Below are 14,307 nucleotides of genomic sequence, written 5' to 3' on the forward strand. Positions count from 1 at the left end.
CAGTGACTGATGTGGTATACTCCTCAATACCATCGGTAGAATCCCAGTCCATGCCAGTAAAATGTTTTATGTGCTATAATTCTGTCAATATCTGGATTTAAAAAACTGAAAACGTTTGGATAATCTTCATCAATTGTCCAACTGATTAGAATGATTTTTTATTAGAAAAACAAACCATTTTGATGACCATTGCTAGTGATAGGCTAGCCATGGTAGAGATGGTCCCAGATGGTCCCAGATGTCTTTGTGATCTTGCCAACTCCATTGCTGTCATTGTCCAGTCAAACATGACAATTCCATAAGGAGAGGGTAAGAGAGCAGAAACAAAATGGCATCCAGGCTAAGATAGAGTCTAAAGAGAGTAATGTAAAAATCTATGACCTGTTGAATGTGTGTGGAGGATGCAGAATGTTCTAGAATGTTTCTGGTAGATGTTTCCAGTGCTGGTTATGAATGTTCTGAGGAGCGGCCATGAAACAGGGCCCATTATAGGGTCAGGAAAACAGAGACTAGGCACCTCTGGAATTCACCCTCTCTCTTCACCTCCTGACCCACAGAAAACATCAAAAGAAAATGACCGTGGATGATCATAGGGACCTTAGGACCTTTTCTTCTTATCTTTTTTACTACAAAACATAGACAATCAAAGTGTAGAGAAAATCGCAGGTTTTAAAAGTGTAGAGAAAATCGCATCTCCACTATTATGGTGCTGGAGATAAGCAATATGATGTAAAAAAAGTGGTGAAGTGCCCCTTTAAAGGCTTGGGTATACAGTCTTCTCTGGAATTTACCCTCGCTCTTCACCTTGTGAACCAAGTCTCCACAGCTGACCAATAGTTGGCTGAGCTGAGCCTTTACCTTTGTTGTGGTCATGTAAGTCTGCTCAATGTCAAAGGGACATAGAAACTCTGTACATCCTACACATGATGGGTTGATCTGTAAGAGGCATCCCATCTGTATCTTTTTCTGTAAGATATGAGTCATACAGTACGAGGAGTGCTATGTGGTTTTAGTGGTGGTGAAATGAACTAGAAACCCACAGAGAAAGCACTACACATAGGCTACCGTATATCCTCTCCCTTAATAACATACGGGATCAAATGCAACATGATACAATTGCTATTGGCTAAAAACCTTTAGCCACGATTACAACATTAACATGTGATCGTCAAGTGTCCGATGTTTCTGGATTTGCATCTTTGATATCTAAACAGAGTTGTTTGACTGTGCAGCTAAAGATAGATACACCATCTCCAGCTAGCCAGGATAGTCCTGGAACAGAACAACCAAAGATAAACTATCTCCAGCTAGCCAGGATAGTCCTGGAACAGAACAACCAAAGATAAACAATCTCCAGCTAGCCAGGATCGTCCTGGAACAGAACAACTAAAGATAAATAATCTCCAGCAAGCCAGGATAGTCCTGGAACAGAACAACTAAAGATAAATAATCTCCAGCAAGCCAGGATAGTCCTGGAACAGAACAACTAAAGATAAATCATCTCCAGCTAGCCAGGATCGTCCTGGAACAGAACAACTTAATATATATATACACCATCTCCAGCTAGCCAGGATAGTCCTGGAACAGAACAACCAAAGATAAACTCTCTCCAGCTAGCCAGGATAGTCCTGGAACAGAACAACTAAAGATAAATCATCTCCAGCTAGCCAGGATCGTCCTGGAACAGAACAACTAAAGATAAATAATCTCCAGCAAGCCAGGATAGTCCTGGAACAGAACAACTAAAGATAAATCATCTCCAGCTAGCCAGGATCGTCCTGGAACAGAACAACTAAAGATATATACACCATCTCCAGCTAGCCAGGATAGTCCTGGAACAGAACAACCAAAGATAAACTCTCTCCAGCTAGCCAGGATAGTCCTGGAACAGAACAACTAAAGATAAATCATCTCCAGCTAGCCAGGATCGTCCTGGAACAGAACAACTAAAGATAGATCATTTCCAGCTAGCCAGGATAGTCCTGGAACAGAACAACTAAAGATAAATCATCTCCGGCTAGCCAGGATAGTCCTGGAACAGAACAACTAAAGATAAATCATCTCCGGCTAGCCAGGATAGTCCTGGAACAGAAAAACTAAAGATAAATCATCTCCAGCGAGCCAGGATCGTCCTGGAACAGAACAGCTAAAGATACATCATCTCCAGCAAGCCAGGATCATCCTGGAACAGAACAACTAAAGATAAATCATCTCCAGCTAGCCAGGATAGTCCTGGAACAGAACAACTAAAGATAAATCATCTCCAGCTAGCCAGGATCGTCCTGGAACAGAACAACTAAAGATAAATCATCTCCAGCTAGCCAGGATCGTCCTGGAACAGAACAACTAAAGATAAATCATCTCCAGCTAGCCAGGATAGTCCTGGAACAGAACAACTAAAGATAAATCATCTCCAGCTAGCCAGGATCGTCCTGGAACAGAACAACTAAAGATAAATAATCTCCAGCTAGCCAGGATCGTCCTGGAACAGAACAACTAAAGATAATTCATCTCCAGCTAGCCAGGATAGTCCTGGAACAGAACAACCAAAGATAAACTATCTCCAGCTAGCCAGGATAGTCCTGGAACAGAACAACTAAACATAAATAATCTCCAGCTAGCCAGGATAGTCCTGGAACAGAACAACTAAAGCTAAGTAATCTCCAGCTAGCCAGGATTGTCCTGGAACAGAACAACTAAAGATAAATCATCTCCAGCTAGCCAGGATATTCCTGTAACAGAACAACTAAAGATAAATAATCTCCAGCTAGCCAGGATCGTCCTGGAACAGAACAACTAAAGATAAATAATCTCCAGCGAGCCAGGATCGTCCTGGAACAGAACAACTAAAGATAAATAATTTCCAGCAAGCCAGGATCGTCCTGGAACAGAACAACTAAAGATAAATCATCTCCAGCTAGCCAGGATAGTCCTGGAACAGAACAACTAAAGATAAATCATCTCCAGCTAGCCAGGATCATCCTGGAATAGAACAACTAAAGATAAATAATCTCCAGCTAGCCAGGATCGTCCTGGAACAGAACAACTAAAGATAAATAATCTCCAGCTAGCCAGGATAGTCCTGGAACAGAACAACTAAAGATAAATCATCTCCAGCTAGCCAGGATAGTCCTGGAACAGAACAACTAAAGCTAAATAATCTCCAGCTAGCCAGGATCGTCCTGGAACAGAACAACTAAAGATAAATAATCTCCAGCTAGCCAGGATCGTCCTGGAACAGAACAACTAAAGATAAATAATCTCCAGCGAGCCAGGATCGTCCTGGAACAGAACAACTAAAGATAAATAATCTCCAGCGAGCCAGGATCGTCCTGGAACAGAACAACTAAAGATAAATCATCTCCAGCTAGCCAGGATAGTCCTGGAACAGAACAACTAAAGATAAATAATCTCCAGCTAGCCAGGATCGTCCTGGAACAGAACAACTAAAGATAAATAATCTCCAGCTCGCCAGGATCGTCCTGGAACAGAACAACTAAAAATAAACCATCTCCAGACCAGAACAGTGGTTAGCCCTAAACTCTGACCTCTGACCTTGGCTTCCTCAATCTCCTCTTTTCCTAAATCCCTAAATCACGCTGCGTCCAGCCAGCCGAGCCCAGTGGTGATCCGGATTGTGTTTCAGCTTAAGTGCCTGACCCCGCCCTCTAGCATAGCAGCATATCTCTCTCACTCACACACTCATCCCCTTCCTCCTGTCTCCTCTGGACTCTAGCATGGCATCCACTCACTTACTTACTCACTTACTCACTCAACCCCCCTTCTCTCTTTCTCTCTGCCCTGGACTCTAGCATAGCATCCACTCACTTACTCACTCACCCCCCTTCCCTCCCTTCTCTCTCCCCTGGACTAGCATAGCATCCACTTACTCACTCACCCCCTTCAACTCTCTCCTGAACTCTAGCATAGCCCCCCCCGTGCCTCTGACTTTGCATCTGGACATCTGTGCCATTGGTCATCATCATGCTGCTTGCAACATGAGATCAGATTCTGTCCCCAACATTTCCCATCATTGCTCTGGTCGTACATACTGTTACCCAAATATCAACGGAGCTTGATTCCTGCTGCTAATGTTTGTTTAGTATTTCTAAGATCAGATGCTGTACTGTCCTGTGATTGTCCAGTGTCTCCCAACATTTCACCATCACTGGTCTGGCAGTACATAATGTTACCTGAACCTCATGTGGAGACTCACAAGGGTCTCCAGACGGATTGATTCCTGCTGGTCAGTGGTGTAAAGCACTTGTGAAAAAAATACTTTGAAGTACTACTTAAGTAGTTTTTTGGGTATCTGTACTTTACTTTACTATTTATATTTTTGGCTACTTTTACTTCACTACATTCCGAAATAAAATAATGTACCTTTTACTCCATAAATTTTCCATGGTAGCCAAAAGTACGGGTTAGATTTTGACAGGAAAATTGTCCAATTCACACACTTATCAAGAGAACATCCCTGGTCATCCCTACTGCATCTGATTTGGCGGACTCACTAAACACAAACGCTTTGTCTATAGTGTTGGAGTGTGCCCCTGGCAATAAAAAAAACCACAACTGGCGCAGTCTGGTTTGCTTAATATAAGGAATTTTAAATTATTTACACTCCATCTTTTACTTTTGATAATTAAGTATATTTAAAACCAAATACTGTTAGACTTTTACTCAAGTAGTATTTTCCTGGGTGACTTTTACTTTTACTTGAGTCATTTTCTATTAACGTATCTTTACTTTTACTCAAGTATGACAATTGAGTACTTTTTTCACCTCTGCTGCTGGTAAAGTGTGCATTTCCCCATCAGAAGCGAGTGCTAGCAACAAGATCAGCTGCTGTACTGTTTAGTATTGTCCAATGTTTCCCAACAGTCCCCAAATTGTGAGCCTGCACTGATTGACTGAAGTATTGTCTCTTTCTTTAATGTTCATACCAGAGCATCATTGTTAACTTCTACTATGGAGTAGTCTACATTTGAACAATATGGATTATATGGAGGATTATGAAGGTGAATAGAAGGAAACCTACTGCTATCTCAGTATCCCTAGTTTCAAGAACTAAATGAGTGGATGTAGGCCAACTGTATTATTCAAATCGGTTGCTAGGGACCTTTATAAACATGCCTTCAATGCCTTGGAAACCCAATGCATTATTTATGAGCATCACTAAAAATAATTTGGGGTATTTTTGCAATAGTGGCTTGTTTAGTTAGAGTGTATTTTGTAACGCACGTTGTGCTGCCTTAGTACTGCACTATTGAGTGACATTAGGTTTTAAAACACCAAAACAAGTAAAGTCCATATCTCTATCACAACAAAATGTTCATGAGAAAAACTATTCAGTCCAATATCTGGATAGCCAATATGGTATGAGTTACCTATAATACAAGAGCAGCCTATTCATTCCCTTTAAGTCAAATGAACTATGCCAGTGACACTATATGACAAATGCTGGTCTATTTGACACTGTATAGCAACAATGTTGCCAGACGTTCCAAATCGTTGTTTACAATGTTCTCGCTCTGAACGTGCATGGCCATAATATCGCACGAGATAGTATAACTGTTGCAAGAATGCACTTTAGAATGTAGCTGATCATTATAGTCAATTACTCGAAAATTACTCGATTATTTAAATCAGTTCTCTATGGGCTATCTGACTGTCATCAAGTGAGTAGGTATGTGATGTTGTGATGAATGTATAGTTTCCAAGACATTCTAAACTTAGGCTGCTCGTGCGGACAAGTCACGAAAATAGCCTATATTTATAAAGATTACAACTGACCAACCGCAACATAGTTGTTTTTACATTGTAAGCGCATGCAGCTCAAAACAAACATGAAAACTGATATTTCAATAGGATTTGGTTTGAAGTGAACCCGCGAAGGTGTAACCTGATCACCGCAAAAAAAAATCCTTAGCCTACAGCCATATAGATTCTGACCCATAAATGAGTCACACGCATAAATACGCCATAGGCATATTGATCGAGTCCGTATTAGCCTACTGATCGATCCAAGGAAAAGTGTACTGCCGTGTCTGTCTAGCCTACCTAGAACTGAGGACACGCAGGCCTTTCCCTTTCACGCATGTGCTGTGATATATGTATCGTCTACCTGCTGAATAACCTTACAAGACAACATTGAACGAGCATGTCAACAACAGCACAAGAACAAAGGGCATACAGTATTTTGAATCATCCGTGGGGCTACATCTCATCTGTGAATGGGAATCAAACCGAGTTGCTGGCATTACAACACTGTCCGTGTAGCCATGCATGGCTTTGAATCCCCTTTGATTTAAGAAAACATGAACCCATATGAAGCTCAACACATCTGTAGTTTAGTTGACAGTGGTTTTATGTCAATAACACCCTAAATTAATCAGGTATGCCAGGCTACAGACAGGTGGTTATGAAATGCTCATTTGACAAAAGGTGAGCAGGCGAGATATATCCTATGAAGTCTGTCTCACAAACATGGCACCTATATGATCAGCCCTATTGTTCATATCGATCACTAGCAGACTGGTTGAGTCTAAAGCCTATAGGTGGTATGGAGACATTTGTCCTGGGCCAATAGTAGGCTATGTGGTGAATAGCCTACATTCCATGTTAGACGTATATTGCTAAAGAGTGGGCATGCAGTTTCACAAAGCAATAGGCTACAACACACTGGACTGTCACTTACCATCAATAGCTGCTGTAGGAGATAGGATCTCCAAACTGAGCAGGAATCCCACGAAGAACAACCTCATTGCCAACACCTTTGCAATGCCAGATGTCATTGCTTGTTTAATATATATAAAATACTGGATATAACGTTGGCTAGAATTCTAAGATCAAAAAATATATTCAAACACCTCATCCGAACACCCCGAATAGTCCGGTGCGATTGTCCGTTCTCTTTGCGCCCTGCAACCACGCACTGAGAATAGCTAAGGTAGCTTCACTGGCAGAAGTAGGCAATGGATACAAATGTAGAAACATTGAAAGGCTTGCTACAACCTAGTGAGCCTACGAGTTGTTCTCATGCAGTCATGTATATGTTTTATACAGTATCAGCATGCGTGATCCATATAAGCCCACACACTATTTTTCAAATGAAAATATATTGTGAACACCATTCATCTAGAAATGTCCCACTAGTTCACAATCTCCTCGGATTTCCGTCACTGCAGCAGTGTTGAAAATAACCCATGCCATAAAATATAAAATAAAAGCGCGTTTTTCTTTGGGAGCTCCACCGCCTCTGTTACTGGTGGTTACAACACGTTGAGTGGATGGCGGTGAGTGTGAAGCGCCGACACACACAGCACTCTGGAACCAGTGGATGACGTCACCAATTCAATTCTTACAGACAACCGAAAAACTACGCGGCAAGCTCCCTTTGCGCAAGCGCGGAGACCCTTTTCTGCGCATTAAACTGGCGCCCATACACCAACCATATTGGCACAAGGACAGTTGTTTTCTGCAGTTTCAATTTGATTGACAAGTGTACACCCTCAAATCTGTCTGTCATTAGAGTTGAACAGGTCCGAAATATTATAACACATTGGCTTACTGTACATAACACAGAACTTATTTAACGTCCTTATTTTACATTTTTTTAAAGAATGCCACACTGGGTCTTCCAACACTGGAAGCTTTTCCCTAGCTTTGTACACACACAGCTGCTTTTAACTTCAGCATTGATAGGTATGCACGGTAGAGCTCCCAAGAATCATACCAGTATGCTTCTATGTTACTATGATGACAGATGAGATCATGAGATGTGTCTCAGCCAGGGTTCCAGAGAGGAAGGATGGGCTATATTCAAAACAGGTTTTTGGACTTTCTATGACATCCCGCTCAGAGAACATTCTCTGACTCAGACCAATGATGTATGTAAACCCTTGATTGCTGATGATATGTTTGTGCCATTGAGACGTTTTGAAGCCACCGGTTGGCCATATTGGCAGTGGTACTCCCCTGTAGGAGCAGTACTTCATAGGAATGAATGGAATTCTATAGTATTTCAATTAAATGTAGTACAACCCACTACTACAACAAAAAATACTTAAATCATTTTGTCCTTTAATTGAAGTAAAATAGAATTCAATTCATTCCTATGGAGGACTCTGCATACTCTCAAATGCCAATATATAGCATCAGTAATTGAGGGTTTATATACATAATTGAACCCAGTCCACTGCATTTCTCAGGAGAGAACCTCCTCTTGTGGTAAATGAAGGACATGGCATAAAAACTCAACAGTAGTAGCACAGAGTTTTCCTAGTAGGCGCATCGCAATAGTCTAACATGGCAACATCTCATAATAACTGTAGAGTATATGGGCTGGGGGGAAATGAAAGCAAAAAAATAAATACAGCATTTTAGGCAAATGTACTGAACAATAACTTTAAGCAATGCAATTCATATGCATATAATAAGCCTATGAGTTAGGCTATAAAATAGTTGACACATTTCATTGACTTTAGACAAAGTCAATGAAAGACCCAGCCATAGCCCAACTGCACATTACAAATGGACTCTGGACTCTGACATGAAACCTGACTTCCTGATCAAATCATCTGTGACATATGGATTCTCATCCTATGAATGTAAGCTCAGTTCACATTGCTGCATAGTAAAAAGCTCTGTTTTCTTCCCAAAGCAGCGGAGTTGTATTATAGCTTTGTTTCCAAGTGAGTCCCAAATGGCACCCTATTATCTATAGTGCACCGCTTTTGACCAGTTCCTTGTCACAGGGATTCCTATCATAAGGATATCTTAGGGCCCTGGTCAAATGTAGTGCAATACTGTACATAGGGAATAGGGTGCTAGTTGGGAAGCAGACAAGGCTTGGGGTAGTAAGATGTTTTTAATCTGGAGCAGTAAGACAATGAAACTGTCTGTGACCCCTCAGAGAGGGACAGAGATTTGAGGCTGGCTTAAATCTCTCCTAAATCTCCTCTTTCTCTTAAATCTCTCTCTCTTTCCTCCCTCTCTCACCCTCTCTCCATACTCCCACCCCCTCCCTCCCTCAGTCTAGTGTGAAGACTGATACTTAAGAAGAATGTGAGTGACATAGTCAGGGGGGAGGGTCCTCTAGCTTTCTCATCCAATGGGTTTTGAGAAGGAGATGAGGAGCGAGGACGCGAGGAGTATGCAATTAAGATTCTCCCTATGAGTCTAAAACACATAGACGGTTTGTCAAAACGGTTATCGATCTAACAAACTTTGGCCCATTCATAATCCATTATCACTGACTTAGAAAACATAGAGAGGGATTTGGTGTGGTTTCAAAGGCCTGAGGAGAGGGGAAGTCTGAGTACAAACAAAGATCCTATCTAGATCTCCCTCTGAGAGAATTTATATCCCAAAGGGCACCCTTTTCCCTATATAGTACTCTGGTCAAAAGTAGTGAACTATGTAGGGAATAAGGAGCCATTTGGGAAGCAGACAATATAAGGCCGATTCCTACTGTTGTAAGTAATAAGCAACTATTACAAATATGGAGTGGCGGGATTTGGATAGCACAGTACATTCAACCCAGAGAGGCATACAGAGGACAGATCATCCACAACACACATCTTTTATGTGCCTTCAGTGATGACTTCTGTGCACAGGGATTGACCTGGCTCGTTGCTATAGTCAAACTACAATATGAAACTTCAAAAGTACATGACTCAAAAAGGTACTTCTATCGCGACCTTACATGATATCATGCCTTCTGTTGGATTTTAGATAGACAGCTTATAGTAGTTGATTTTAGAATAAAAAACAGAAACTAAAATGATCTAACCCTTCCAGACCTGTAGAGGGCACTGAACACTGAACATGGTGTAAATGGAATGCTTGTTGTAGTATAGAGTTAGACTTTCAATGTACTGTATATCAAGTATCAACCATCAAGATAACCTCAGCAAAAAAAGAAACGTCCCTTTTTCAGGACACTGTCTTTCAAAGATAATTAGTAAAAATCCAAATGAATTCACAGATCTTCATTGTAAAGGGTATAAACACTGTTTCCCATGCTTGTTCAATGAACCATAAACAATTAATCAACATGCACCTGTGGAACGGTCGTTAAGACTCTAACAGCTTACAGACGGTAGGCAATTAAGGTCACAGTTATGAAAACGTAGGACACTAAAGAGGCCTTTCTACTGACTCTGAAAAACACCAAAAGAAAGATGCCCAGGGTCCCTGCTCATCTGCATGAATGTGCCTTAGGCATGCTGCAAGGATGAATGTGGACTGTAGATGTGGCCAGGGCAATAAATTGCAATGTCCGTACTGTGAGACGCCTAACACAGCGCTACAGGGAGACAGGACGGACAGCTGATCGTCCTCACAGTGGCAGACCACGTGTAACAACACCTGCACAGGATCAGTATATCCAAACATCACACCTGCGGGACAGTTACAGGATGGCAACAACAACTGCCCGAGTTACACCAGGAACGCACAATCCCTCCATCAGTGCTCAGACTGTCCGCAATAGGCTGAGAGAGGCTGGACTGAGGGCTTGTAAGCCTGTTGTAAGGCAGGTTCTCATCGCTGACAATTCGCGGTTTTGTCTCACCAGGGGTGATTGTTGGATTTGCGTTTATCGTTGAAGGAATGAGCGTTACACCGAGGCCTGTACTCTGGAGCAGGATCGATTTGGAGGTGGAGGGTCCGTCATGGTCTGGGGAGGTGTGTCACAGCATCATCGGACTGAGCTTGTTGTCATTGCAGACAATCTCAACACTGTACGTTACAGGGTAGACATCCTTCTCTCTCATTTAAAAAAATGATAAATTATTTTACCTTTATTTTACTAGGCAAGTCAGTTACGAACAAATTCTTATTTTCAATGACGGCCTAGGAACAGTGGGTTAACTGCCTGTTCAGGGGCAGAACGACAGATTTTGTACCTTGTTAGCTCGGGGATTTGAACTTGCAACCTTTCGGTTACTAGTCCAATGCTCTAACCGCTAGGCTACCCTGCCGCCTCATGTGGTACCCTTCCTGCAGGCTCATCCTGACATGACCCTCCAGCACGACAATGCCACCAGTCATACTGCTCATTCTGTGCGTGATTTCCTGCAAGACAGGAATCAGTGTTCTGCCATGGCCAGTGAAGAGCCCGGATCTCAATCCCATTGAGCACGTCTGGGACCTGTTGGATCGGAGGGTGAGGGCTAGGGCCATTCCCCCTAGAAATGTCTGAGAATTTGCAGGTGCCTTGGTGGAAGAGTGGAGTAACATCTCACAGCAAGAACTGGCAAATCTGGTGCAGTCCATGAGGAGGAGATGCACTGCAGTACTTAATGCAGCTGGTGGCCACACCAGACTGTTACTTTTCATTTTGACCCCCCTTTGTTCAGGGACACATTATTCCATTTCTGTTAGTCACATGTCTATGGAACTTGTTCAGTTTATGGCTCATTTGTTGAATCTTGTTATGTTCATACAAATATTTGCACATGTTAAGTTTGCTGAAAATAAATGCAGGTGAAAGTGAGAGGACGTTTCTTTTTTTGCTGAGTGTATATAGGATAAATTATTATTGTTGACAAATTATTATTAACTAATATTTAGACATCTTATGTTTACTGGGGTTATTTCATTTAAAATCACAATAACCATTTAATCATTGTAATAATAGCAGAGATTCATTTTAAAAGATTGAATATAAGTAATTGCTGCAGCTTTCAAATGTTACATTTGAGCTTACTCTCACAACCAAAAGCTGCAGGGTGCGGATGTTAGTTTTCAGTATTTGGTTCAGAAAACACCCCAGCCTGCAGAAGTCTTCCAACATACACTCTTAGAAAAACCACGCTATCTAGAACATAAAAAGGGTTATTTCGCTGTCCCCATAGGATAACCCTTTATGGTTCCAGGTAGAACCCTTCTGGGTTTCATCTTGATCCCTTCCACAGAGGTATTTTTTACATGTTTTTATTTATCCATGATTTAACCAGCTAAGTTGACTGAGAACACATTCTCATTTACAGCAATGACCCAGGGAATAGTTACAGGGGAGAGGAGGGGATGAATGGGAGGAATGTGTTCCTTCTGTGGCTCAGTTGGTAGAGCATGGCGCTTGTAACGCCAGGGTAGTGGGTTCGATTCCCGGGACCACCCATACGTAGAATGTATGCACACATGACTGTAAGTCGCTTTGGATAAAAGCGTCAGCTAAATGGCATATATTATTATTATTATTATATTAATGTGCCAATTGTAAACTGGGGATTATTTTAGGTGACCATGATGGTTTGAGGGCCAGATTGGGAATTTAGCCAGGACACCGGGGTTAACACCCCTACTCTTACGATAAGTTCCATGGGATCTTTAATGACTTCACAGAGTCAGGACACCTGTTTAACATCCCATCCAAAAGACAGCACCCTACACAGGGCAGTGTCCCCAATCACTGCCCTGGGGAATTGGGATATTTCTTAGACCATAGGAAAGAGTGCCTCCTACTGGCCCTCCAACACCACTTCTAGCAACATGTGGTCCCTCATCCACAGACTGACCAGGAGCAACCCTGCTTAGCTTCAGAAGCAAGCCAGCAGTGGTATGCAGGGTGGTATGCTGCTGGTTTTACCTGGAAACAAAAAGGGTTCTCCTATGGGTACAGCCAAAGAACCCCTTTGGAACACTTTTTTTTCTGAGAGTGTAGATGTTTGTTAATAAGAGACAGAAGCACAGAATGGTAGAATGTAATGTCGTGGAGAATCTGTGAAAAACAGCATCTGGGTATACCTAGACACCAGCAGAATGTCTCGACAATCACTCCTCAGCCCTTAGCTGAGAATTAACAAGGTTGGGTAAATTGAAGTGGATGAACCTCATTACAAAGCAATATATCTGACTGGCTTTTATGTTCAGTTTGTATATACTTGAATTACTTTTAGAGACATAGAATCTTGTTAAGTATGAATTTGTTCTGTCAATACAATTAATCATCAATTATACTTGGTAACAACTCAACCTGATAATCTCAACCTGAAATTCTCATCCTGATAATCCCCCTAGAGGAAGTGGATAGGGTGTTCAGCCATTGCTAGTACTGTGAATCTGGCATGGACACAGCATGGTGTGTGGGAGACAGTCTGAAAGGGTGCCAGGGTAAATAGTCCATGACCACATGTTATCCCAGGCAAGGCAACCTGGCCTCTCTCCAGACTGTACATCTGCAGCAGCACACAGTCAATCCCCTTGCTTTACTGACCCAGACAAGGGGAGTGGACAGGGGAGGACATGAGAGTAGAGAGGGAGGGAGTCTAGGGGGGATGGTCTAGGCCTGGAGGGAGTCTAGGGGGGATGGTCTAGGCATGGAGGGAGTCTAGGGGGAATGGTCTAGGCATGGAGGGAGTCTAGGGGGATGGTCTAGGCATGGAGGGAGTCTAGGGGGGATGGTCTAGGCATGGAGGGAGTCTAGGGGGGATCGTCTAGACATGGAGGGAGTCTATGGTGGGATGGTCTAGGCATGGAGCAAGTCTAGGGGGATGGTCTAGACATGGAGGAAGTCTAGGGGGATGGTCTAGACATGGAGGGGAGTCTAGGGGGATGGTCTAGGGAGGGAGTCTATGGTCTAGGGGAGGGATGTCTAGGGGGGATGGTCTAGGCATGGAGATGGTCTAGGCATGGAGGGAGTCTAGGGGGATGGTCTAGGCATGGAGGGATGTCTAGGGGGATGGTCTAGGCATGGAGGGGGGAGTCTAGGGAGGGATGGTGGTCTAGGCATGGAGGGAGTCTAGGGGGATGGTCTAGGCATGGAGGGAGTCTAGGGGGATGGTCTAGGCCTGGAGGGAGTCTAGGGGGGGAGTCTAGGGGATGGTCTAGGCATGGAGGGAGTCTAGATGGTCTAGGCATGGAGGGAGGGATGGTCTAGGCCTGGAGGGAGTCTAGGGGGGACGGTCTAGGCATGGAGGGAGTCTAGGGGGGATGGTCTAGGCATGGAGGGAGTCTAGGGGGGATGGTCTAGACATGGAGGGAGTCTAGGGGGATGGTCTAGACATGGAGGGAGTCTAGGGGGGATGGTCTAGACATGGAGGGAGTCTAGGGGGATGGTCTAGACATGGAGGGAGTCTAGGGGGATGGTCTAGGCATGGAGGGAGTCTAGGGGGGATGGTCTAGACATGGAGGGAGTCTAGGGGGATGGTCTAGGCATGGAGGGAGTCTAGGGGGATGGTCTAGACATGGAGGGAGTCTAGGGGGATGGTCTAGGCATGGAGGGAGTCTAGGGGGATGGTCTAGGCATGGAGGGAGTCTAGGGGGGATGGTCTAGGCATGGAGGGAGTCTAGGGGGGA

At 43.3% G+C, this 14,307-nt stretch overlaps 1 protein-coding gene across 2 annotated transcripts in view; it reads right to left on the reverse strand.

The window, feature by feature from the left end:
• Positions 1-7,283, reverse strand: part of LOC118360521 (low-density lipoprotein receptor-related protein 1-like) — a 260,259-nt gene extending 252,976 nt beyond the window's left edge. For both annotated transcript variants that reach the window (XM_052484956.1, XM_052484955.1), the window contains exon 1: positions 6,701-7,283. In XM_052484956.1, coding sequence (XP_052340916.1) covers positions 6,701-6,797 — 97 coding nt within the window. In that variant the 5' untranslated portion in view covers positions 6,798-7,283. The remainder of the gene's footprint in view (positions 1-6,700) is intronic.
• Between the last annotated feature and the right edge of the window lie 7,024 nt (positions 7,284-14,307).

Source organism: Oncorhynchus keta, chromosome 28 (genome assembly GCF_023373465.1).
Source record: "Oncorhynchus keta strain PuntledgeMale-10-30-2019 chromosome 28, Oket_V2, whole genome shotgun sequence".
In the NCBI taxonomy this organism is placed as follows: Eukaryota; Metazoa; Chordata; class Actinopteri; order Salmoniformes; family Salmonidae; genus Oncorhynchus; species Oncorhynchus keta.